Source organism: Tachysurus fulvidraco, chromosome 23 (assembly GCF_022655615.1).
Source record: "Tachysurus fulvidraco isolate hzauxx_2018 chromosome 23, HZAU_PFXX_2.0, whole genome shotgun sequence".
Classification (NCBI taxonomy): domain Eukaryota; kingdom Metazoa; phylum Chordata; class Actinopteri; order Siluriformes; family Bagridae; genus Tachysurus; species Tachysurus fulvidraco.
In genome coordinates this window covers 4,942,133-4,964,022 of record NC_062540.1, presented here as the reverse complement: position 1 = coordinate 4,964,022, position 21,890 = coordinate 4,942,133, and the positions used below count along the sequence as shown (strand labels likewise).

The following is a 21,890-nucleotide window of genomic DNA, read 5'->3' as shown; positions in this document are numbered from 1 at the left end:
TGATTGGCTATTGTGTAGCCTCTTTTTTGATTGGCTGATAAGTGTCAGGCTCGATTAATAACAGCAAACCAAAAATGCGTCTGCGTCGGATTTCACAAGTCGGCAGTTATGACGCATATTTTGAGCGAGAAAAATTAAACACGGTTTATTTTAATGTTACAAGAGCATCGTAATCTTAGAATTTAGAATTACTTTTTATTTTAAACTAACTAACTAAAATAAAATAAATTTGAATTAAAATTTTATTTTCCAAATCTACAGGGAGCCGCAGCAGAGGGATGAAAGAGCCACTTGCGGCTCCGGAGACCCCTGGTCTATACCAACATTTCTTATGTCAAATAAAAAAAAAAGACATTTGAAGAAATTAGGTGGTATCACAACCCTGGTTTGGGTGGATGTTTTTTTATTCCATATGCACATCTAGAAAAGTTTTTGGGCTTGTAATCCATCCCCATTAGGAATGAGTGGAGGCTTTTGGTGGTGGTGGTGGTGGTAGTGGTGTGTGTGTGCATGTGTGTGTGTGTGTATGTGTGTGTGTGTGTGTGTGTATATGTGTGTGCATGTGCGTGTGTGTGTGCATATGAATGTGTGTGTCTGTATGTGTGTGTGCATGTGTATGTGCATGCGTGTATGTGTGTTTGTATGTGTGTGTGGTTGTGGTGGTGGTGGGGTAACAAGCAGAAACAGTTTGTACTTATTAATGTGCTGATGCAGCGTTCACAGGCCCATTAATTCCCTGTAATCTTCTTAAACTGTTTGTTTTCACCATTTCAAAAATACATTTGCGGATTAAAATAGAGAAAAAACAAACAAACTCAGCTTTCTAAAATCACTTTTTAAAGACGATCTATAGATAATAAACAATGAAAGTTTCACTAAAACAGAGTTGATTATTATAGTAAATTGTTTTGATTGGGTTTAAATTCGAGCAGAAATGAGACATAGTCAAACTACACCGAAAAAACTCGCTAGGGTTATTCTTTAGTACACGTTAAAGACGTCAAAACTATTTTTTACGCTACGCAAAACTATAAACTCAATCTTATTAGTCAGATTTTAGCAGTAAATTGAAGTTGAACTAATTAAATTGAAATACTTCACCGTTATCCGCTGCTTCCTCCGTTAATTACACTGCTTCAGTTTGTCCGTCTCAAATGGGAGTTGTTTGTGTCTAAATGCAAGGTCCAAATGCTAGGCTTAGAATTAGAGAAAACATTTCTACCCTTTTTTTCTTTTGGCTTGAAAACCAGCCATGAAATATAAATGTTTAACCACGACTGGTTTCCCTGTAAACAAAAAAAAACATCTACATGAGAGAATGGTTTAATAACTTGATTATAAACTCAAACCCACCTGATGTGCATTATTTTTACTTCATTTCTTTAAACTTTTAATGCAATTAAGAGATTAATAGATAGCACACCTCCATGTAAAATCTTTCTTGTTTCATCCTTCTCCCTTGACCTCACTAAGGCCTTTGAGCCAATAAATCAGTTCCTAACAGGTCCTAACACACTTCAAACGATTCCTAAAATAGATCCTAACAGTTCCTAACGGCAAGTCCGAACAATTTCATTGTCTGACAATTTCATTGTCTGTCTCACTGTCATTGGCTGAAACATAGTCTTAGTCACACACAATCACACACAATTAAAACACACAAATTTGTAAATGAAAAACATCATCATCATCAACAACAACAATAATATTTCACTACTGAGTAAGATTGTTTATGACAAAGTTTTGTCCTTGTACAAAAATTCTAATGCAGAGGAATTTGTGATTTCATTTAAATTTCGGGAGGCTCCATATTAGACGGTGTATACATGTAAGTATGTAAATGTTATACTGCTCCGGGTGTGTTTTCACGGTGTGTGTGTGTGTGTGTTCACTGCTGTGTGTGTGCACTTTGGACGGGTTAAACGCAGAGAACGAATTCTGAGTATGGGTCACCATACTTACAGTAGCTGTATGTCATGTCACTTGTCACTTTTATATTACAGGTTGTAACTGTAATTATGCCTTTATATTATTTATAAGTGTATGTGATTCTCATTTTCTGAATTAATATTTAGAATATTTTTGTTGATGCTGTTATTGAATATGATTGTAGAGACTACTGATCATTCATTATACAAACAATGTATCTGTTTATCCACAGACTGTTTAAGACACTTTCAGTTGTGATGACATACAGTCACATCAATCAGCTGCTTGAAGACTGCAGAGAATTGCTGGACAGAACCAACCTTATTTAAATGATGTAAAAAAATTGTCCAGTAGACATCAGATTTAATATCTGGTAAACACCTGGAAAGCTATTTGGTTTGCCAAATTTTATCTGTTGAAGAAACAGCAACATTGCATATACAGTATTCTACAACAATGAAATGCATCTCCAAAATTTCACTCAGATATAAATATGGCCATTGACATTTTCAGCATTAGCCAAACATATCTCTCAGGCATAAGTACATTAAAACATTAAGTATAAAAGTAAAATTAGGTTAATATCAGGCAGGTTATAAATCATTCACCCATTGTTGTTTTTTAATGCAACAGTTATATAGGGGAAAAATATATAATCTAAAAAGGACAATTTCACCCGCTAGTGTAACAACAGAAACAGTCCATCAATTTCAGCACTTCAGATGAGTTTCTCTGACTGACTGAGATGTGGTTAAAATCACTGTGGTTAAAATGATACATGCATTTTAAGAATCACACGACACTGACATAATAATTTTTAATGCACCATAGTAACAAATTATATTTTTTTATTTTTTTTTGTAATGCAATGAAAATGCTAACATTTGATATTTTTCATTTACAGCTCCATGAATTGACTCAAAGCTACACAAACTTGATTAAACATTCAGTACAATTTTAATGTGACTATAAATACATAAGGCATATACTTGGGAAGGTTATTGTTGTGCCAGTTTAATGAACAATTATGTAGTTTGTAAAAACAGAGAATAGAGCAGACTTGCTTTGAAAATACACATTGACACTCTGGGATTTGTATCAGTCCATGCTTTTAGGTGTAGTTTGCTCTGCTGGAGGCACACTGGAGGACACATTGACCAGGACTGGAATAAGCTTTGCATCTGGAACTAAAAAGCATAAATTAAAAGAAAACTTTAGACACACTGTATATTTCTTTTTCCCCTCATGGTTATTTCTTTTGGAACATGGCTTCATTTACTGCTTGGGATAAATGTTTGGGTCTAGACACTTGTGCAAACTGCTTGGTCCATGACTATGACCTATTAATAAATGAACTGTTTAAATCCTTCATTACACTTGTATAAATGCACTTGTTACTGAGAACTGTAATTCTGATTTGGGTGCTGCCAAGTGATGTCAAGAAATAAAAGCATGGTTCAATACCCATGCACAAGGTGGACTTTATCCATCAGAACCTTCAATTGTGTAACCATTAATACAATGGTACTGCACAAACTGCATATTTGTAGGGTGGTGCTTTGCTCTGAACTCTAACTTCATTTTCAATTGGAGGTGCATCACAAGTTTTTAATGTAAAAGAAATATAAATGCCAAAAAGGCTGATTTGTGCTGAACTCAACAACAGTAAAACAACTGCATTTATAAGTCTAAAAATAAAATAAAACAAAACCAAACCTATGATAGATTAATAAAAATGTTACAATTTTAGAGGAAAATACAAATATATGAACAATCCTATGAATGCAAAAGCTTATGAAAAGTTTCATAAAAACATTTAAATGTCAAAACATTTGTTAAAAGATTTGATTTTAAGATTAAATAAAGTTAACCTGTATTAAATGAAATAACATTGGGTCGAAAACAGCATCAGTTATGATATCAGTACTGTTTAAGCATTACTTCCAACAAATTATAACCTAAATATCATTTTGAGCTTAATTTTTGTGTTTACATGTAATTCTGCATAACTTACTTAAACACCGAGGAGGAGGAGGAAAGGTTCCGTTGTCAGAACAGAATACCGCTGATGCTCCAATAAGAGTGTAATTTTTTTTACAAGAGTATGTGACTGACTGATTGTAATTATAAACCTCATCCATGGGCTCAAAACTTCCATTCTGTATACTGGGAGGTGGATCACATTTCACCTCTGAGAAGAAAAGAACATGTTAAGTTGTTCCAAACAACAAATTGTTTACTACAACTGATAAGGTTATAATAAAATTTATTACCTTCACACACAGGGGCTCTCCCATCCCAACCAGCATCTCGACAATTTCTAGTTCTCTCTCCAACGAGCAAATACCTACAAACAGTGATTGTATGTTAAATCTTATGTACACAACCATGTTATGTGTATCTGTGTTTGTATATATTTAAACAAAAAAAATCAGAGCACAGCTTTACTACCCTTCGTCACACTGTGCAGTGGCTGTTGCACCAAACAGAATTCCATCTGGAGTTAAGTATTTTCCATGAGAAATATCACCCGGATTTCCACAGGAATTTGCTAAAAAAATATGTAAAATGTCTTGATGTTCATACTTTGAACCATTAACAGTAAAAAAAAATGAACAATTAATCCCCTATCAACACTACAAACACCTAGTTGGGTTGAAAATTTTTTTTAAATCGTACATTATAAAAAAAAAAAAACCACTCTACAATACATACAAACATGTTTATAACTATTTATTTTAACTATTTCAAAACCACTGATTAACAAGAATAAAGAAACATTATAAAAACCCTTGTATTGTCATTAATAGAATTAAAACTTGAAAGATTATTGGGATTTTTCTGAAGGACTTATAGTATCAAACAAAGCAGTTTAAATTATTGTCTCTTTAAACCAGAAAACAACATCTTTTACCCTGTAACCACTAAAAGATAGTAAAATATTTTTCAGTTGGATTTCAACATGGCTCAAAATGCAAGTCATCAACAATACTGCAAAGCCAAATAGCCTCAAAGTGACTGAAGAAAAACAAAAATCAATAGGAACAGAGAAGAAAAACAAGCAAAAGTAAATATACAATATAAAAATCCTTGTATTAAATATTAATAGAATCACGACTGAAGATTATTGGGATTTATCTCGAGGACTTACCCTCACACTGAGGTGGAGAAGGCTGAAATATTCCATGTTCAGTACATGAACTACTTGCAGAGCCATTAAGTTTAAATCCTTCATTACATGTGAATGTGACTCTGTTTCCATACTCATATAACTCCTCCTGAGGGTTAAATTGTCCATTGTGTATAAGAGGAGGTGGTAAACAGGTCACAACTGAGGAAGAAAGAGTGAAGATGACATATTTGCAATAATAGTTTGATAAACCGGGTGTCCTTATTTGTTATCTTAAACTAACAAAATGTATATTATTCAGAAATATTCATACTCGTGCACTGAGGAGGAGGTGGATCCCACCCATCTTCTTTACAGATCATGCGATCAGATCCTTCCATTTTGTAACCTTTATTACACCGGTAACGAACAATATCTTTGTATTTATAAGGTGGCCATTTTCTTTGGACTCTAACTGCGTTTAGGATTTCGGGTATCTCACAGGTCACAACTGTATAAAAACAATGACAAAGACAATGAGAGAATCTTTTATTCCTTGTACCTGTTTGTGCTATGAAAAAATCTGGAACTAAAATAATCAAAACAATCGAGTTTAAATTTGAAAAGCAGGATTTTATTTATTTATTTATTTATTTATTTATTTATTTATTTATTTATTTATTTATTTATTAAAACAGTGAACTGAGTAGTGGAAAAAGATTGAGTTGCTTTCAGGAATTAAATAAAACCCTCAGCCCGAAATAAGTAATACAGCTAGCTAATGCACTTTGTACTAGGAAAAAACACTCTATTCCCTGAGACAGTTCTCTGAAGAATGTTAAAAATAAAACAAAATTAATAATAAAAAAATATATAGTATCAAACAAATCCTTTTAAATTATTGTCTATTCATATTTCTGCATTATTAAATGAAAAATAAAAATGTTAATGGAAATTGAAAACCTGCCTCGGCAAATGAACCCTATCTTTAAAACATAAAACAACGTTCTTTAATGTTTAAAAACCACTGGTTATTTTTACCTGTACATGGTGGGAAACCTGGACTCCATCCATTCACCCCACAGGTCAGGCGATCAGACCCCACTGTTTTGTAGCCTTCATTACACCTGATTTGGACCGAGTCTTTGTATCTGTACAATGAGGAAATTCCAACAATGACTGCATTTTGGATGGTTTGTGGATCACAGAAGATCTCTGCATGAAAGAAGAACACAGAAATATGAAGCAACACTCAATTCTGACATCAGCCACAACATTAAAACTTGCTCTCAACTGGAACATCTAACAAGACAGTGATCCTAAGCACAGCTCCAATAATGTAACAAAATGGTTTAAACATATCAAAACTTTGAACTAATGTGCATATAAGGACAAAGTCTCATCAAACACATGGTAACGTTCACAAACGTCCGTTCTTCATCGACAAGACCTTTTAGAATCTCTACTACAGTAACAGTACTGTTGCTGAAATTAATGTTTTGTATTCTTTCCACTACTGAGAACCACTTCCTCTCCACAGGATAAAAACAACTCTTTAAACCATAAAACAACATCTTTTACCCTGAAACCACTAAAAGAAAGTAAAATATTTTTCAGTTGTATTTCAACATGGCTCAAAATGCAAGTAATCCACAATACTGCAAAGCCAAATAGCCTCAAACTGACTGAAGAAAAACAAACATCAATAGGAACAGAGGGAAAAACAAACAAAAGAAAATATCCAAGATAAAAATCCTTGTATTAAACATTAATAGAATCACGACTGAAGATTATTGGGATTTTTCTCAAGGACTTACCCTCACACTGAGGTGGAGAAGGCTGAAATATTCCATATTCGGTACATGAACTACTTGCAGAGCCTTTAAGTTTAAATCCTTCATTACATGTGAATGTGACTCTGTTTCCATACTCATATAACTCCTCCTGAGGGTTAAATTGTCCATTGTTTATAGGAGGTGGTAAACAGGTCATGACTGAGGAAGAAAGAATGAAAATTATTTATTTGCAATAATATTATGAAAAACCGTGTGTCCTTAATTGTTATCTTAAACTAACAAAATGTATATTATTCAGAAATATTCATTAGTATTACTCATGCACTGAGGAGGAGGTGGATCCCACCCATCTTCTTTACAGGTCATGCGATCAGATCCTTCCATTTTGTAGCCTTTATTACACTGGTAACGAACAATATCTCTGTATTTATAAGGTGGCGATTTTCCTTGGACTCTAACTGCATTTAGGATTTCGGGTCTCTCACAGGTCACAACTGTATAAAAATAATGACAAAGACAATGAGAGAATCTTTTATTCCTTATACCTGTTTGTGCTATAAAAAAGCTGGAACTAAAACAATCGAAACAATCAAGAATTTAAATTTGAAAAGCAGGATTTTATTTATTTATTTATTTATTTATTTATTTATTTATTTATTTATTTATTTATTCATTTATTTTTTAAAACAGTGAACTGAGTAGTGGAAAAAGATTGAGTTGCTTTCAGGAATTAAATAAAACCCTCAGGCCAAAATAAGTAATACAGCTATCTAATGCACTTTCTACTAGGAAAAAACACTCTCTTCCCTGAGACAGCTCTCTGAAGAATGTTAAAAATAAAACAAAATTATTAATAAAAAAATATATAGTATCAAACAAATCCGTTTAAATTATTGTCTATTCATATTTCTGCATTATTAAATGAAAAATAAAAATGTTAATGGAAATTGAAAACCTGCCTCAGCAAATGAACCCTATCTTTAAAACATAAAACAACATTCTTTAATGTTTAAAAACCACTGGTTATTTTTACCTGTACATGGTGAGAAACCTGGACTCCATCCATTCACCCCACAGGTCAGGCGATCAGACCCCACTGTTTTGTAGCCTTCATTACACCTGATTTGGACCGAGTCATTGTATCTGTACAATGAGGAATTTCCAACAATAACTGCATTTTGGATGGTTTGTGGATCACAGAAGATCTCTGCATGAAAGAAGAACACAGAAATATGAAGCAACACTCAATTTTGACATCAGCCACAACATTAAAACTTGCTCTCAACTGGAACATCTATCAAGACAGTGATCCTAAGCACAGCTCCAATAATGTAACAAAATGGTTTAAACATATCAAAACTTTGAACTAATGTGCATATAAGGACAAAGTCTCATCAAACACATGGTAACGTTCACAAACTTCCGTTCTTCATCGACAAGACCTTTTAGAATCTCTACTACAGTAACAGTACTGTTGCTGAAATTAATGTTTTGTATTCTTTCCACTACTGAGAACCACTTCCTCACCACAGGATAAAAACAACACTTTAAACCATAAAACAACATCTTTTACCCTGAAACCACTAAAAGAAAGTAAAATATTTTTCAGTTGGATTTCAACATGGCTCAAAATGCAAGTCATCAACAATACTGCAAAGCCAAATAGCCTCAAACTGACTGAAGAAAAACAAACATCAATAGGAACAGAGAAGAAAAACAAAAGAAAAGAAACAAGATAAAAATCCTTGCATTAAACAGTAATAGAATCACGACTGAAGATTATTGGGTTTTTCTCAAGGACTTACCCTCACACTGAGGTGGAGAAGGCTGAAATATTCCATGTTCGGTACATGAACTACTTGCAGAGCCATTAAGTTTAAATCCTTCATTACAAGTGAATGTGACACTGTTTCCATACTCATATAACTCCTCCTGAGGGTTAAATTGTCCATTGTGTATAAGAGTCGGTGGTAAACAGGTCACAACTGAGGAAGAAACAGTGAAAATGATACATTTGCAATAATGTTTTGAAGAACTGGACTTTAGATTGCATGAATGAAGTGAACATATAAGTATATATAAAACACTATATTATACAGAAATATTCATTGTTAGTACTCGTGCACTGAGGAGGAGGTGGATCCCACCCATCTTCTTTACAGATCATGCGAACGGATTCTTCCATTTTGTAGCCTTTATTACACCGGTAACGAAAAGTATCTTTGTATTCATGTGGAGATTTTTCTTCGACTATAACTGCATTTAGGATTTTGGGTATTTCACAGGTCACAACTGTATAAAAACAATGACAAAGACAATGAGAGAATCTTTTATTCCTTGCTAGATCTAAAAAAATCAAAACAATCAAGAATTTAAATGTGAAAAGGAGGATGTTTTTAAAAAGTTTTTTGAAACCTCAATTCTGACATAAGCCAAAACATTAAAACTTAACTGGAACATCTGTCAAGACAGTGATCCTAAGCACATCTAATAATGTAACAAAATGGCTAAACAAAAATCTTTGATTTACTTTGTCTTTTAAATTCACTAAAAACCACTTAAATCAAAAAATGTAATTTAATAATTAAGTCAACGTTTAAAAATTAATGTTTTTTTGAAAAACCGAGTGACCTTATTTGTTATCTTAAACTAACAAAATTTATATTATTCAGAAATATTCATTATTATTACTCGTGCACTGAGGAGGAGGTGGATCCCACCCATCTTCTTTACAGGTCATGCGATCAGATCCTTCCATTTCGTAGCCTTCATTACACCGGTAACGAACAATATCTCTGTATTTATAAGGTGGCGATTTTCCTTCGACTCTAAATGCATTTAGGATTTTGGGTATCTCACAGGTCACAACTGTATAAAAACAATGAGGAAAGACAATGAGAGAATATTTTATTCCTTGCTAGATCTAAAACAATCAAAACAATCAAGAATTTAAATGTGAAAAGGAGGATTTTTTTTTTTAAAGTTTTTTTGAAACCTCAATTCTGACATCAGCCAAAACATTAAAACTTGCTCTTAACTGGAACATCTGTCAAGACAGTGATCCTAAGCACAGCTCCAATAATGTAACAAAATGGCTTAACAAAAATCTTTGATTTACTTTGTCTTTTAAATTCACTAAAAACCAATTAAATCAAAAAATGTAATTTAATAATTAAGTCAATGTCTAAAATTAATGTTTTTTGAAAAACTGGGTCCTTATTTGTTATCTTAAACTAACAAAATGTATATTATTCAGAAATATTCATTATTATTACTCGTGCACTGAGGAGGAGGTGGATCCCACCCATCTTCTTTACAGGTCATGCGATCAGATCCTTCCATTTTGTAGCCTTTATTACACCGGTAACGAACAATATCTTTGTATTTATAAGGTGGCGATTTTTCTTCGACTTTAACTCCATTTAGGATTTCGGGTCTCTCACAGGTCACAACTGTATAAAAACAATGACAAAGACAATGAGAGAATCTTTTATTCCTTGTTCCCTGAGACAGTTCTCTGAAGAATGTTAAAAATAAAACAAAATTAATAAAATTAATTTGTAGCCTTTATTACATCTGATTTGGACCGAGTCATTGTATCGGTACAATGAGGAATTTCCAACAATAACTGCATTTTGGATGGTCTGTGGATCACAGAAGATCTCTGCATGAAAGAAGAACACAGAAATTAAGGTTTTGTATTCTTTCCACTACTGAGAACCACTTCCTCACCACAGGATAAAAACAACTCTTTAAACCATAAAACAACATATTTTACCCTGGAACCACTAAAAGAAAGTAAAATATTTTTCAGTTGGATTTCAACATGGCTCAAAATCCAAGTCATCAACAATACTGCAAAGCCAAATAGCCTCAAACTGACTGAAGAAACAAACATCAATAGCAACAGAGAAAAAAAAAAACAAAAGAAAAGAAACAAGATAAAAATCCTTGCATTAAACAGTAATAGAATCACGACTGAAGATTATTGGGATTTTTCTCAAGGACTTACCCTCACACTGAGGTGGAGAAGGCTGAAATATTCCATGTTCGGTACATGAACTACTTGCAGAGCCATTAAGTTTAAATCCTTCATTACAAGTGAATGTGACACTGTTTCCATACTCATATAACTTCTCCTGAGGGTTAAATTGTCCATGGTGTATAAGAATCGGTGGTAAACAGGTCACAACTTAGGAAGAAAGAATAAACATTATTTATTTGCAATAATATTTTGAAAAACCGGTTGTCCTTATTTGTTCTTAAACTAACAAAACAATGCATATTATTCATAAATATTCATTATTAGTACTCTTGCACTGAGGAGGAGGTGGATCCCACCCATCTTCTTTACAGATCATGTGATCAGATCCTTCCATTTTGTAGCCTTTATTACAATGGTAACGAACAATATCTTTGTATTTATAAGGTGGTGATTTTCCTTCGACTTTAACTGCGTTTAGGATTATACAGTTGTGACTCACAGGTCACAACTGTATAAAAACAATGACAAAGACAATGAGAGAATATTTTATTCCTTGTACGTGTTTGTGCTATAAAAAAGCTGGAACTAAAACAATCAAAACAATCAAGAATTTAAATGTGAAAAGCAGGATTTTATTCATTCATTTCTTTCTTTCTTTCTTTCTTTCTTTCTTTCTTTCTTTCTTTCTTTCTTTATTTATTTATTTATTTATTTCTTTATTTAATATTTACAAACCACTGGTTATTTTTACCTGTACATGGTGAGAAACCTGGACTCCATCCATTCACCCCACAGGTCAGGCGATCAGACCCCACTGTTTTGTAGCCTTCATTACACCTGATTTGGACTGAGTCATTGTATCTGTACAATGAGGAATTTCCAACAATAACTGCATTTTGGATGGTTTGTGGATCACAGAAGATCTCTGCATGAAAGAAGAACACAGAAATATGAAGCAACACTCAATTTTGACATCAGCCACAACATTAAAACTTGCTCTCAACTGGAACATCTAACAAGACAGTGATCCTAAGCAAAGCTCCAATAATGTAACAAAATGGTTTAAACATATCAAAACTTTGAACTAATGTGCATATAAGGACAAAGTCTCATCAAACACATGGTAACATTCACAAACTTCCGTTCTTCATCGACAAGACCTTTTAGAATCTCTACTACAGTAACAGTACTGTTGCTGAAATTAATGTTTTGTATTCTTTCCACTACTGAGAACTACTTACTCACCACAGGATAAAAACAACTCTTTAAACCAGAAAACAACATCTTTTACCCTGAAACCACTAAAAGGAAGTAAAATATTTTTCATTTGGATTTCAACATGGCTCAAAATGCAAGTCATCAACAATACTGCAAAGCCAAATAGCCTCAAACTGACTGAAGAAAAACAAACATCAATAGGAACAACGAAGAAAAACAAACAAAAGAAAAGGAACAAGATAAAAATCTTTGCATTAAACATTAATAGAATCACGACTGAAGATTATTGGGATTTTTCTCGAGGACTTACCCTCACACTGAGGTGGAGAAGGCTGAAATATTCCATGTTCGGTACATGAACTACTTGCAGAGCCTTTAAGTTTAAATCCTTCATTACATGTGAATGTGACTCTGTTTCCATACTCATATAACTCCTCCTGAGGGTTAAATTGTCCATTGTTTATAGGAGGTGGTAAACAGGTCACAACTGAGGAAGAAAGAATGAAAATTATTTATTTGCAATAATATTATGAAAAACCGTGTGTCCTTAATTGTTATCTTAAACTAACAAAATGTATATTATTCAGAAATATTCATTATTATTACTCGTGCACTGAGGAGGAGGTGGATCCCACCCATCTTCTTTACAGATCATGCGATCAGATCCTTCCATTTTGTAACCTTTATTACACCGGTAACCAACAATATCTCTGTATTTATAAGGTGGCCATTTTCCTTGGACTCTAACTGCATTTAGGATTTCGGGTCTCTCACAGGTCACAACTGTATAAAAATAATGACAAAGACAATGAGAGAATCTTTTATTCCTTGTATCTGTTTGTGCTATAAAAAAGCTGGAACTAAAACAATGAAAACAATCAAGAGTTTAAATGTGAAAAGCAGGATTTTATTTATTTATTTATTTTTTGAAACAGTGAAATGAGTAGTGGAAAAAGATTGAGTTGCTTTCAGGAATTAAATAAAACCCTCAGGCCAAAATAAGTAATACAGCTAGCTAATGCACTTTCTACTAGGAAAAAACACTCTATTCCCTGAGACAGTTCTCTGAAGGATGTTAAAAATAAAACAAAATTATTAATAAAAAAATATATAGTATCAAACAAATCCATTTAAATTATTGTCTATTCATGTTTCTGCATTATTAAATGAAAAATAAAAATGTTAATGGAAATTGAAAACCTGCCTCAACCAAATGAACCCTATCTTTAAAACATAAAACAATGTTCTTTAATGTTTAAAAACCACTGGTTATTTTTACCTGTACATGGTGGGAAACCTGGACTCCATCCATTCACCCCACAGGTCAGGCGATCAGACCCCACTGTTTTGTAGCCTCTATTACACCTGATTTGGACCGAGTCATTGTATCTGTACAATGAGGAATGTCCAACAATAACTGCATTTTGGATGGTTTGTGGATCACAGAAGATCTCTGCATGAAAGAAGAACACAGAAATATGAAGCAACACTCAATTCTGACATCAGCCACAACATTAAAACTTACTCTCAACTGGAACATCTATCAAGACAGTGATCCTAAGCAAAGCTCCAATAATGTAACAAAATGGTTTAAACATATCAAAACTTTGAACTAATGTGCATATAAGGACAAAGTCTTATCAAACACATGGTAACGTTCACAAACTTCCGTTCTTCATCGACAAGACCTTTTAGAATCTCTACTACAGTAACAGTACTGTTGCTGAAATTAATGTTTTGTATTCTTTCCACTACTGAGAACCACTTCCTCACCACAGGATAAAAACAACTCTTTAAACCATAAAACAACATCTTTTACCCTGAAACCACTAAAAGAAAGTAAAATATTTTTCAGTTTGATTTCAACATGGCTCAAAATGCAAGTAATTCACAATACTGCAAAGCCAAATAGCCTCAAACTGACTGAAAAAACAAACATCAGTAGGAACCGAGAAGAAAAACAAACAAAAGAAAAGAAACAATATAAAAATCCTTGTATTAAACATTAATAGAATCACGACTGAAAATTATTAGGATTTTTCGCGTGGACTTACCCTGACATTGAGGTGCAGAAGGCTGAAATATTCCATGTTCGGTACATGAACTACTTGCAGAGCCTTTAAGTTTAAATCCTTCATTACATGTGAATGTGACTTTGTTTCCATACTCATATAACTCCTCCTGAGGGTTAAATTGTCCATTGTGTATAAGAGGAGGTGGTAAACAGGTCACAACTGAGGAAGAAAGAGTGAAGATGACATATTTGCAATAATATTTTAAAAACGCTTGTCCTTTTTGCTATTTTAAACTAACAAAATGTATATTATTCAGAAATATCCATTAATAGTACTCGTGCACTGAGGAGGAGATGGATCCCACCCATCTTCTTTACAGATCAGGAAATCAGATCCTTCCATTTCGTAGCCTTTATTACACTGGTAGCGGAGAAAGTCTCTGTATTTATAAGGTGGCGATTTTCCTTCGATTCTAAATGCGTTTAATATTACGGGTCTCTCACAGGTCACAACTGTATAAAAACAATGACAAAGACCATGAAAGAATCGTTTATTCTTTGTGCCTGTTTGTGCTATTCTGTAAATAAAATTTTGAACTAACACAATAACAATGAGCAAGAATTTAAATACAGAAAAGCAGGATCTTTGGTCTAATTTTTAATCAAATATTTCTGCAACAGTGAATTGACTGGAACTCACACAGACACCGAGGAGGAGCAGGCTGAAAGGTTCCATCACTGGAGCATGTTAATAGTGAAGGTCCAAACAGATCAAGACCTCTTTTACAAGAGTAATAGACTCCATCTCCATAGTTATACACTTCCTCCTCTGGATCAAATACCCCATCTGGTACACTGGGGGGATTTATACACTTCACCACTGATACAAAAAAAATAAAAATAAATAAGCATTTTTAAATTATTCTACAATAATACCGAAGGTCTTCTCTCTGGCTTTAAATGTCTTTTCTAAAGGTGGACAAATATTGTTGTTGATTTTTTTTTTTTTTTTACATCACATCAACCTGCAGATTTAACAGGACTATGGAGACACTTTATCTCTAGTAGCTCTTTTCTGAAAGAATCTTTAAAAGTGACAATGACAACATACAAGAGGAATGAATCGATCAATCATTGATTTGGTTAATTTACAACTAGCCTGCTTTGCAATTCTGGCTAAATGTATATTTGTTCTGAAATGTTTGTTTTTGTTAAATGTTAAAAGCATTCTCCAAAAAAACCCCACTACCAAATCACAGTCCATTTTCTTTGCCTATACAGTATACTGTAGTATTTGAGAAAAATGCAATCTCTGTAACAATCTTGAAAATATAAAGACTCATTATGCAACTGAAAGATCTTAGGTTGTAGAGCCTCTGAGCATGGGCGTAAATACCCAATACAATTATTTTAAAAATATCGCACTCTCTATTGTGAAAAATATATGTATGTATACCTAAATAATAGTGTAAGTAGAATAAACCGCAAAAAAAATGCATTTAGAAACAGTTGAGTCCCCCCTCCCCTTCCTCACAGTGGTTTGACCCACTGCCTGCTTTCCCAGGTCATCTCACCTACTCTGTACACACGAGTCAGGTGTGTGGCTGCGGCTCAATTAATGTTGTACTCCATTAAGTAGGGGATTTTATTCACTTTAAATAAAGCGATTCTATTTAATGTAGTTGATGCAGATTCATTCATAATTTAGTTGCGGCAAAAATGTTGATTACCGATGTAATTTTCCATGAATCTGCTATATTAGTGATTAAAATATTACTTATCTAGTTAACGTTAGCTTGTTTACAATAGATTGTTGCATAGTGCACTGTAACTAACATGCCAAAGCCGTCGATAAAAAACTTTGAACATAACCATAATGACGCAGTCTCCAAGTTTTTCACTGTGGGGACATGTCTTTATAAGTACACCCCCCCCCCCACCCCCGTTAAATGAAATTTACGCCCATGCCTCTGAGGTCATCACTGTTGAAACATGATTTGTTTTATCGCTTCAAATACGTCACGATTTATCCATAATTGCAAATACAATTTAGAATTGTCTGGAAAATACCTCCGTATTAAACATCATTTGGCTGGAGATAACAATAATGACCCTCCACAAAAGAAGTGAGATTCAAGAAATAAAACCAGGTTAAATGTTCTAACACAAAACCATGTTTAAAGATGAAAAATGTACCATTTTTAAATACTTTTACCTTCACATACAGGATGTCTCTTATCCCAGCCTGTTTCTCTGCAATTTCTCTCTGGATCTCCAATAAGCTGATAACTGCAAACAGGGATTTGTTTTAAAATATGCTTTCCAAGTTATTCCAAATACTTTACTGGGACAAAAACATTGGGCAAAAAAATAGATTTACCATAAGCCTTTATTCAAAAGACAATATTTATAATTATACAATCGAGTGTCAGAACATTGGTCTAGTTTGTTGGAATCTCTATGCAGTTACGTACAAGCGCATACATGTGTACATAAACAAATATGGACAAGTTGTTTCTTACCAAAAAAGGCCAAAGAAATAATTTTACCCTTCGTTACACTGTGCTCTGATCGTTGACCCATACAGAATGCCTTCTGAAAATAAATACTTTCCATTTACAATCTCACCAGGATTTCCACACGATTTTTCTGGATAAAAATACACATGCAGTAAACACAGACATTTTCTTCTCCTTTTGACTTGCACAGAACAAAGAGAAACAGCATTAAAAAAGTTTATGAGAATTGTGATATGATATTTTTTGTCATGTTGACCACCGGCTAATCCAAAGTAAGTTTTAGTTTAACCTAAAAAGATGTTTATAGACTAATTACTTTTACACTGAAGTCGGAGTTCGGTCCACTGGTTTCCAGTGCAGGTGATTGACCTGGAAGCTGATGTTCTCACTGGAATATAACCGGTGGAACATTTAAACTTTACAGTGGAGCCTTCAGGAAAAGTCTGTTGGTCTGATATTTCATTCATAATCCGGTTTTCTCCAACAGCAGGACTCTCACACTGGGCTGAGAAAAAACAAATCAGACATTTCAGTGATTAATGTTATTAACCTTGATCCAATAAATACATAACACTCTTCATCCAGTACACTAAATGCATCCTAAAATTGATGGAGGTGTTCTCTCCAACAGCTCACCTTGAACCTTTAGAGCCATCATAAGATGTGCAGAGAAGATGATCACGTAGCGCAACATCTTCAACTGTAACTCTGAGACTCCAGCAAGGATCTAGGAGTTACTCAGTCCTAGTTCATGACTGTCCCAGAAAGTTACCTGTCTAGAACGTTTAACAAATCTTTTATACCTACACTTGTGTCCGTAGCTGTCAACCTGACAACACAGCAGAAAAACTGAGAAACTCAAATAAGTACAAACAAAAGATACCTGATATCTATTACAGAAGACACAAATGCTATGGTTGAAATGTGGAGGAGGAGGAAATTAAAAGGTGGAATTCTGTGCAGTTTTGTACATGTCCGGTAAATTGTTAAAAAAAAAATTCAAATCAAACCAAACTATTTGGTCGCATTAAATTGTCCGTACCAATATTTCTTATGTCAAAAAAAAAAAACATTTGAAGAAATTAGGTGGTATTACAACCCTGGTTTGGGTGGATGTTTTTTTATTTCAAATGCACATCTAGAAAAGTTTTTGGGTTTGTAATCCATCCCCATTAGGAATGAGTGTATAAAGGGTTTTGGTGGTGTGTGTGTGTGTGTGTGTGTGTGTGTGGTGTGTGTGTGGTGTGTGTGTGTATGTGTGTGTGCATGTGTGTATATGTGTGTATGTGTATGCGTGTGTATGTGTATGCGTGTGTATGTGTATGCGTGTGTATGTATGTGTGTGTGTGTGCTTATATGTGTGTGTGCGTATGTATGTGCATATGAATGTGTGTCTGTATGTGTGTGCCTGCGTGTATGTGCATGTGCATGTGCGTATATGTGTTTGTATGTGTGAATATATGTGTGTGTGTGTGTGGTGGGGGTATTTAGCAGAGTATCCTTTAAAGCAGGGGTGTCAAACTCTGGCCCGCGGTGTAATTATATTTGGCCCGTGAGATCATATCAAATGTGCATTACAGCTGGCTAGCCACATGCTCTGCTAATACTACAAATCCCAGAATGCCTTGCCACTGTATTGACACGTAGTCACGAACAGCAAGCGCCCCTCATTCTCTGTTGACAGTCATTAACAACCATGTTACAGTCACATCGGTTAAGTTAATTCCACCCTCCACAAAAATGGAGCTTTCAAGACAGGTGGGAGGCAGATTATCTGTTCACGAATATAAAGGACAGACCTGTTTGTCTTGTGTGCTAACAGAGCTAATGTGTCTGTAACTAAAGAATATAACATAAGAAGACACTATGAAAAGAAACATTATGAGAAGTATAAGGACCTGGACGTAAAGCAGAAGCTCCAGAACTCAGAGGAGATCAAAAAAAAGTCTGGTTTCCCCAGCAGACTATGTTCATGAAAGCAAAATCTAAAAGTGAAGCTGCTGTAAAGGCTGTAAAGCTTTATTGTGGCAGCAGAGTGCAAAATCTGCGCGGCCCTTTAAATAGGGAGAGTCTGTCAAAAAGTGTATGGTCAAAGTTTGCGAAATGAGCACCACTGATGTGTCTTTTATTTCGAATTTAATTTCTTATGTGTTTGTAATATCAAGCACTGGTTGTTCCAAATCCTGTGTTTAAGCAAAAAGTTTGTTTCCGTATGAAAAAGGTTGAACATTACATATCAGTTGCAGTTATTTTTTCAATAAATATTCAGTTTGGCCCCTGACTTTATCTCAGTCTTATATTTTGGCCGGTTGAATTTGAGTTTGACACCACTGCTTTAAAGCAAAACAAGCAGAAACAGTTTGTACTTATTAATGTGCTGATGCAGTGTTCACAGGCCCAGTAATTCCCTGTAATCTTCTTAAACTGTTGTTTTCACCACTTGAAATGCATTTTAAACCATGCATTTTTAAACCATAGAGAAAAAACAAACTCAGTTTTCTAAAACCACTTTTTAAAGATGATCTATTTTTCATTAAGTATATAGATAATAAACAATGACAGTTTCACTAAAAAAAGAGTTGATTATTATAGTAAATTGTTTTGATTGGGTTTAAATTCGAGCAGAAATGAGACATAGTCAAACTACACCGAAAAAACTTGCTAGGGTTATTCTTTAGTACACGTTAAAAACGTCAAATCTATTTTTTACGCTACGCAAAACTATAAACTCAATCTTATTAGTCAGATTTTATAATTTGTAGTTGAAATAATTAAGTTGAAATACTTCACCGTTATCCGCCGCTTCCTCCGTTAATTACACTGCTTGAGTTTGTCCGTCTCAAATGGTTGCTTGGCCCCTCAGGATACACAAACCCCGCCCACTTCTACAACCTCGTGGGAGTTGTTTGTGTCCAAATGCAAGGTCCAAATTCTAGGCTTGGAATTTTTTTTTTTTTGGCTTGAAAACCCGCCACGAAATATAAATGTTTAACCAGGACTGTTTGCCCTGTAAACAAACAAACAAAAAAAAAACATCTACATGAGAGAATGGTTTAACTTACTAAAATTATAAACTTATTCAATTATAAACTCAAACCCACCTGATGTGCATTATTTTTACTTCATTTCTTTTAATGCAATTAAGAGATTAATAGATAGCACACCTCCATGTAAAATCGGTCTTGTTTCATTCTTCTCCCTTGACCTCACTAAGGCCTTTGAGCCAATAAATCGGTTCCTAACAGGTCCTAACACACTTCAAACGATTCCTAAAATAGATCCTACCAGTTCCTAACGGCAAGTCCGAACAATTTTGAACGGGGCGAAACAGTCATTGGCTGAAACATAGTCTTAGTCACACACAATCAGTTTGTAAATGAAAAACATCATCATCAACAACAACAACAACAACAACAACAACATTTCACTACTGAGTAAGATTGTTTATGACAAAGTTTTGTCCTTGTACAAAAACGCTAATGCACAAGAATTTGTGATTTCATTTAAATTTCGGGAGGCTCTTAGACAGTGTATACGTGTAAGTATGTAAATATTATACTGCTCCGGTTGTGTTTTCATGGTGTGTGTGTGTGTGTGTGTGTTCACTGCTGTGTGTGTGCACTTTGGATGGGTTAAATGCAGAGAACGAATTCTGAGTATGGGTCACCATACTTACAGTAGCTGTATGTCATGTCACTTGTCACTTGTCACTTTCATATTACAGGTTGCAACTGTAATTATGCCTTTATATTATTTATAAGTGTAAGTATATAGATATTACAGGTTGAAAACTGTAATTACACCTTTATATTATTTATAAGTGTAAGTATATAAATATTACAGGTTGTAACTGCAATTATACCTTTATATTATTTATAAGTGTAAGTATATCATTATTATGAGATGCTTATGTTCCCCACATTCACTTCAATAATAATAATAATAATAATAATAATAATAATAATAATAATAATAATACATATGTAATATATACTTAATGAGCACTTTATTGTAAATATATGTGTGTTATAAAGATACACACATAATATTATATATGTACTGAACTACAAGTTTATTGTACTGAGAAAATCATATATATTTAAAAGATATGTTTTTCATATATTTATTTAATTTTTTAAAAAAGTAATTAAAAACATTGTGTGCAGTTTTTTTTATTCTAAAATGGATTTGTTTTGTCAGGCTGCTTGACTAACAAAGAGAACTGACCGGGACACTTTGCTGCAAGGAGAGTAGTTTCCCCAGCAGATCAGTGTGGCAAAGCATTCACTGCCAAACCCAAGAGGGCTTCCAAGAGAGCCCGTGGAACATGGACATGCTGTTATTGAGTTCCAAGAGCCTGAAAACTTTACAAGTGAGGCAGTAATTCACCACCGCAAACATGCTAGAACTCAGACTGTGGTGTCACATACAGATGTAGCTGCACCTGGATGTGAATCGTCTTTCTGGCCTAGTGTCAAGCAGGATCCTGCATGGTTTAACTGGCTTGGATTTTCAAATCGGCAGGGTCATCACCCATCAGCGCCAGAGATGTATATCTATGGGTTATACCTCCTTTCTGCCAGGTCATCACCCATCAGTGCCAGCACTTTCGCCTCAGGGGTCTTTATCATTTTGCCTAGTCCCCAGCCAACAGCCAGTCCCACAGTCCCAGAACCGACAACGTGCATGGAGACTGCGAAAGGCAAGAGTGGAGCCACCAAAAAAGCGTCTGTCAAAAGAAGGCTACCACTACCAGTGTAAATTATGTGGTCAGTCGAAGAACAAACTTACTGAACATACTCAAATTAAAGGTAAATGGTACTGTCCAGCATCTGGGAAGGCTATTGAACAGTGGAAAAACTCTGTAATTCAATCAAAGAACATTTATTTAACTTCAAACACTTTTTATTTTTTCTAGCAATTTATTCTAGCATGTTATAACCTTTGCAATGACTGTAAGGCTCTATAATGATAGTATTTATATAATAATTATTGTAGGTATAATATAATAATTGTGATTAAATTAAATATTAATAATATTTGAATTAAAAAAATATAGATTGTTTTTATTAATACTTGTCTTGTTAAGTTAAAATATAAATTGGTTAAAAAGGCATGCTTGTTGAAATAACAATATATTAGTATATATTGAATATATAGAAATTATAGAGAAATTTCACAAACACCAACTTAACTACAATAGAGAAAGAGGCACTTGCTTTAATTCTTGCGTTACAACATTTTGAGGTATATGTCGGTTCCAGCGCACAATCTGTTACGGTATACCGACCAGGGGCGGCAAATGTATAATTTTTTCTTT

At 34.1% G+C, this 21,890-nt stretch overlaps 1 protein-coding gene across 1 annotated transcript in view; it reads right to left on the bottom strand.

The window, feature by feature from the left end:
• Positions 1–21,890, bottom strand: part of LOC113641661 (complement receptor type 1-like) — a 62,228-nt gene that overhangs the window by 26,634 nt on the left and 13,704 nt on the right. Inside the window, exons 16-35 of the mRNA XM_047807356.1 lie at positions 13,317–13,490; positions 12,644–12,820; positions 12,348–12,524; positions 11,571–11,744; positions 10,847–11,026; positions 10,409–10,498; positions 10,110–10,286; positions 9,526–9,702; positions 8,953–9,126; positions 8,640–8,819; positions 7,868–8,041; positions 7,152–7,328; positions 6,856–7,032; positions 6,080–6,253; positions 5,373–5,549; positions 5,081–5,260; positions 4,381–4,480; positions 4,203–4,276; positions 3,923–4,120; positions 3,056–3,116 (exon numbers count right to left, since the gene is read on the bottom strand). Of these exons, the coding sequence (XP_047663312.1) occupies positions 3,056–3,116; positions 3,923–4,120; positions 4,203–4,276; positions 4,381–4,480; positions 5,081–5,260; positions 5,373–5,549; positions 6,080–6,253; positions 6,856–7,032; positions 7,152–7,328; positions 7,868–8,041; positions 8,640–8,819; positions 8,953–9,126; positions 9,526–9,702; positions 10,110–10,286; positions 10,409–10,498; positions 10,847–11,026; positions 11,571–11,744; positions 12,348–12,524; positions 12,644–12,820; positions 13,317–13,490 (3,172 nt within the window). The remainder of the gene's footprint in view (positions 1–3,055; positions 3,117–3,922; positions 4,121–4,202; positions 4,277–4,380; positions 4,481–5,080; positions 5,261–5,372; positions 5,550–6,079; positions 6,254–6,855; positions 7,033–7,151; positions 7,329–7,867; positions 8,042–8,639; positions 8,820–8,952; positions 9,127–9,525; positions 9,703–10,109; positions 10,287–10,408; positions 10,499–10,846; positions 11,027–11,570; positions 11,745–12,347; positions 12,525–12,643; positions 12,821–13,316; positions 13,491–21,890) is intronic.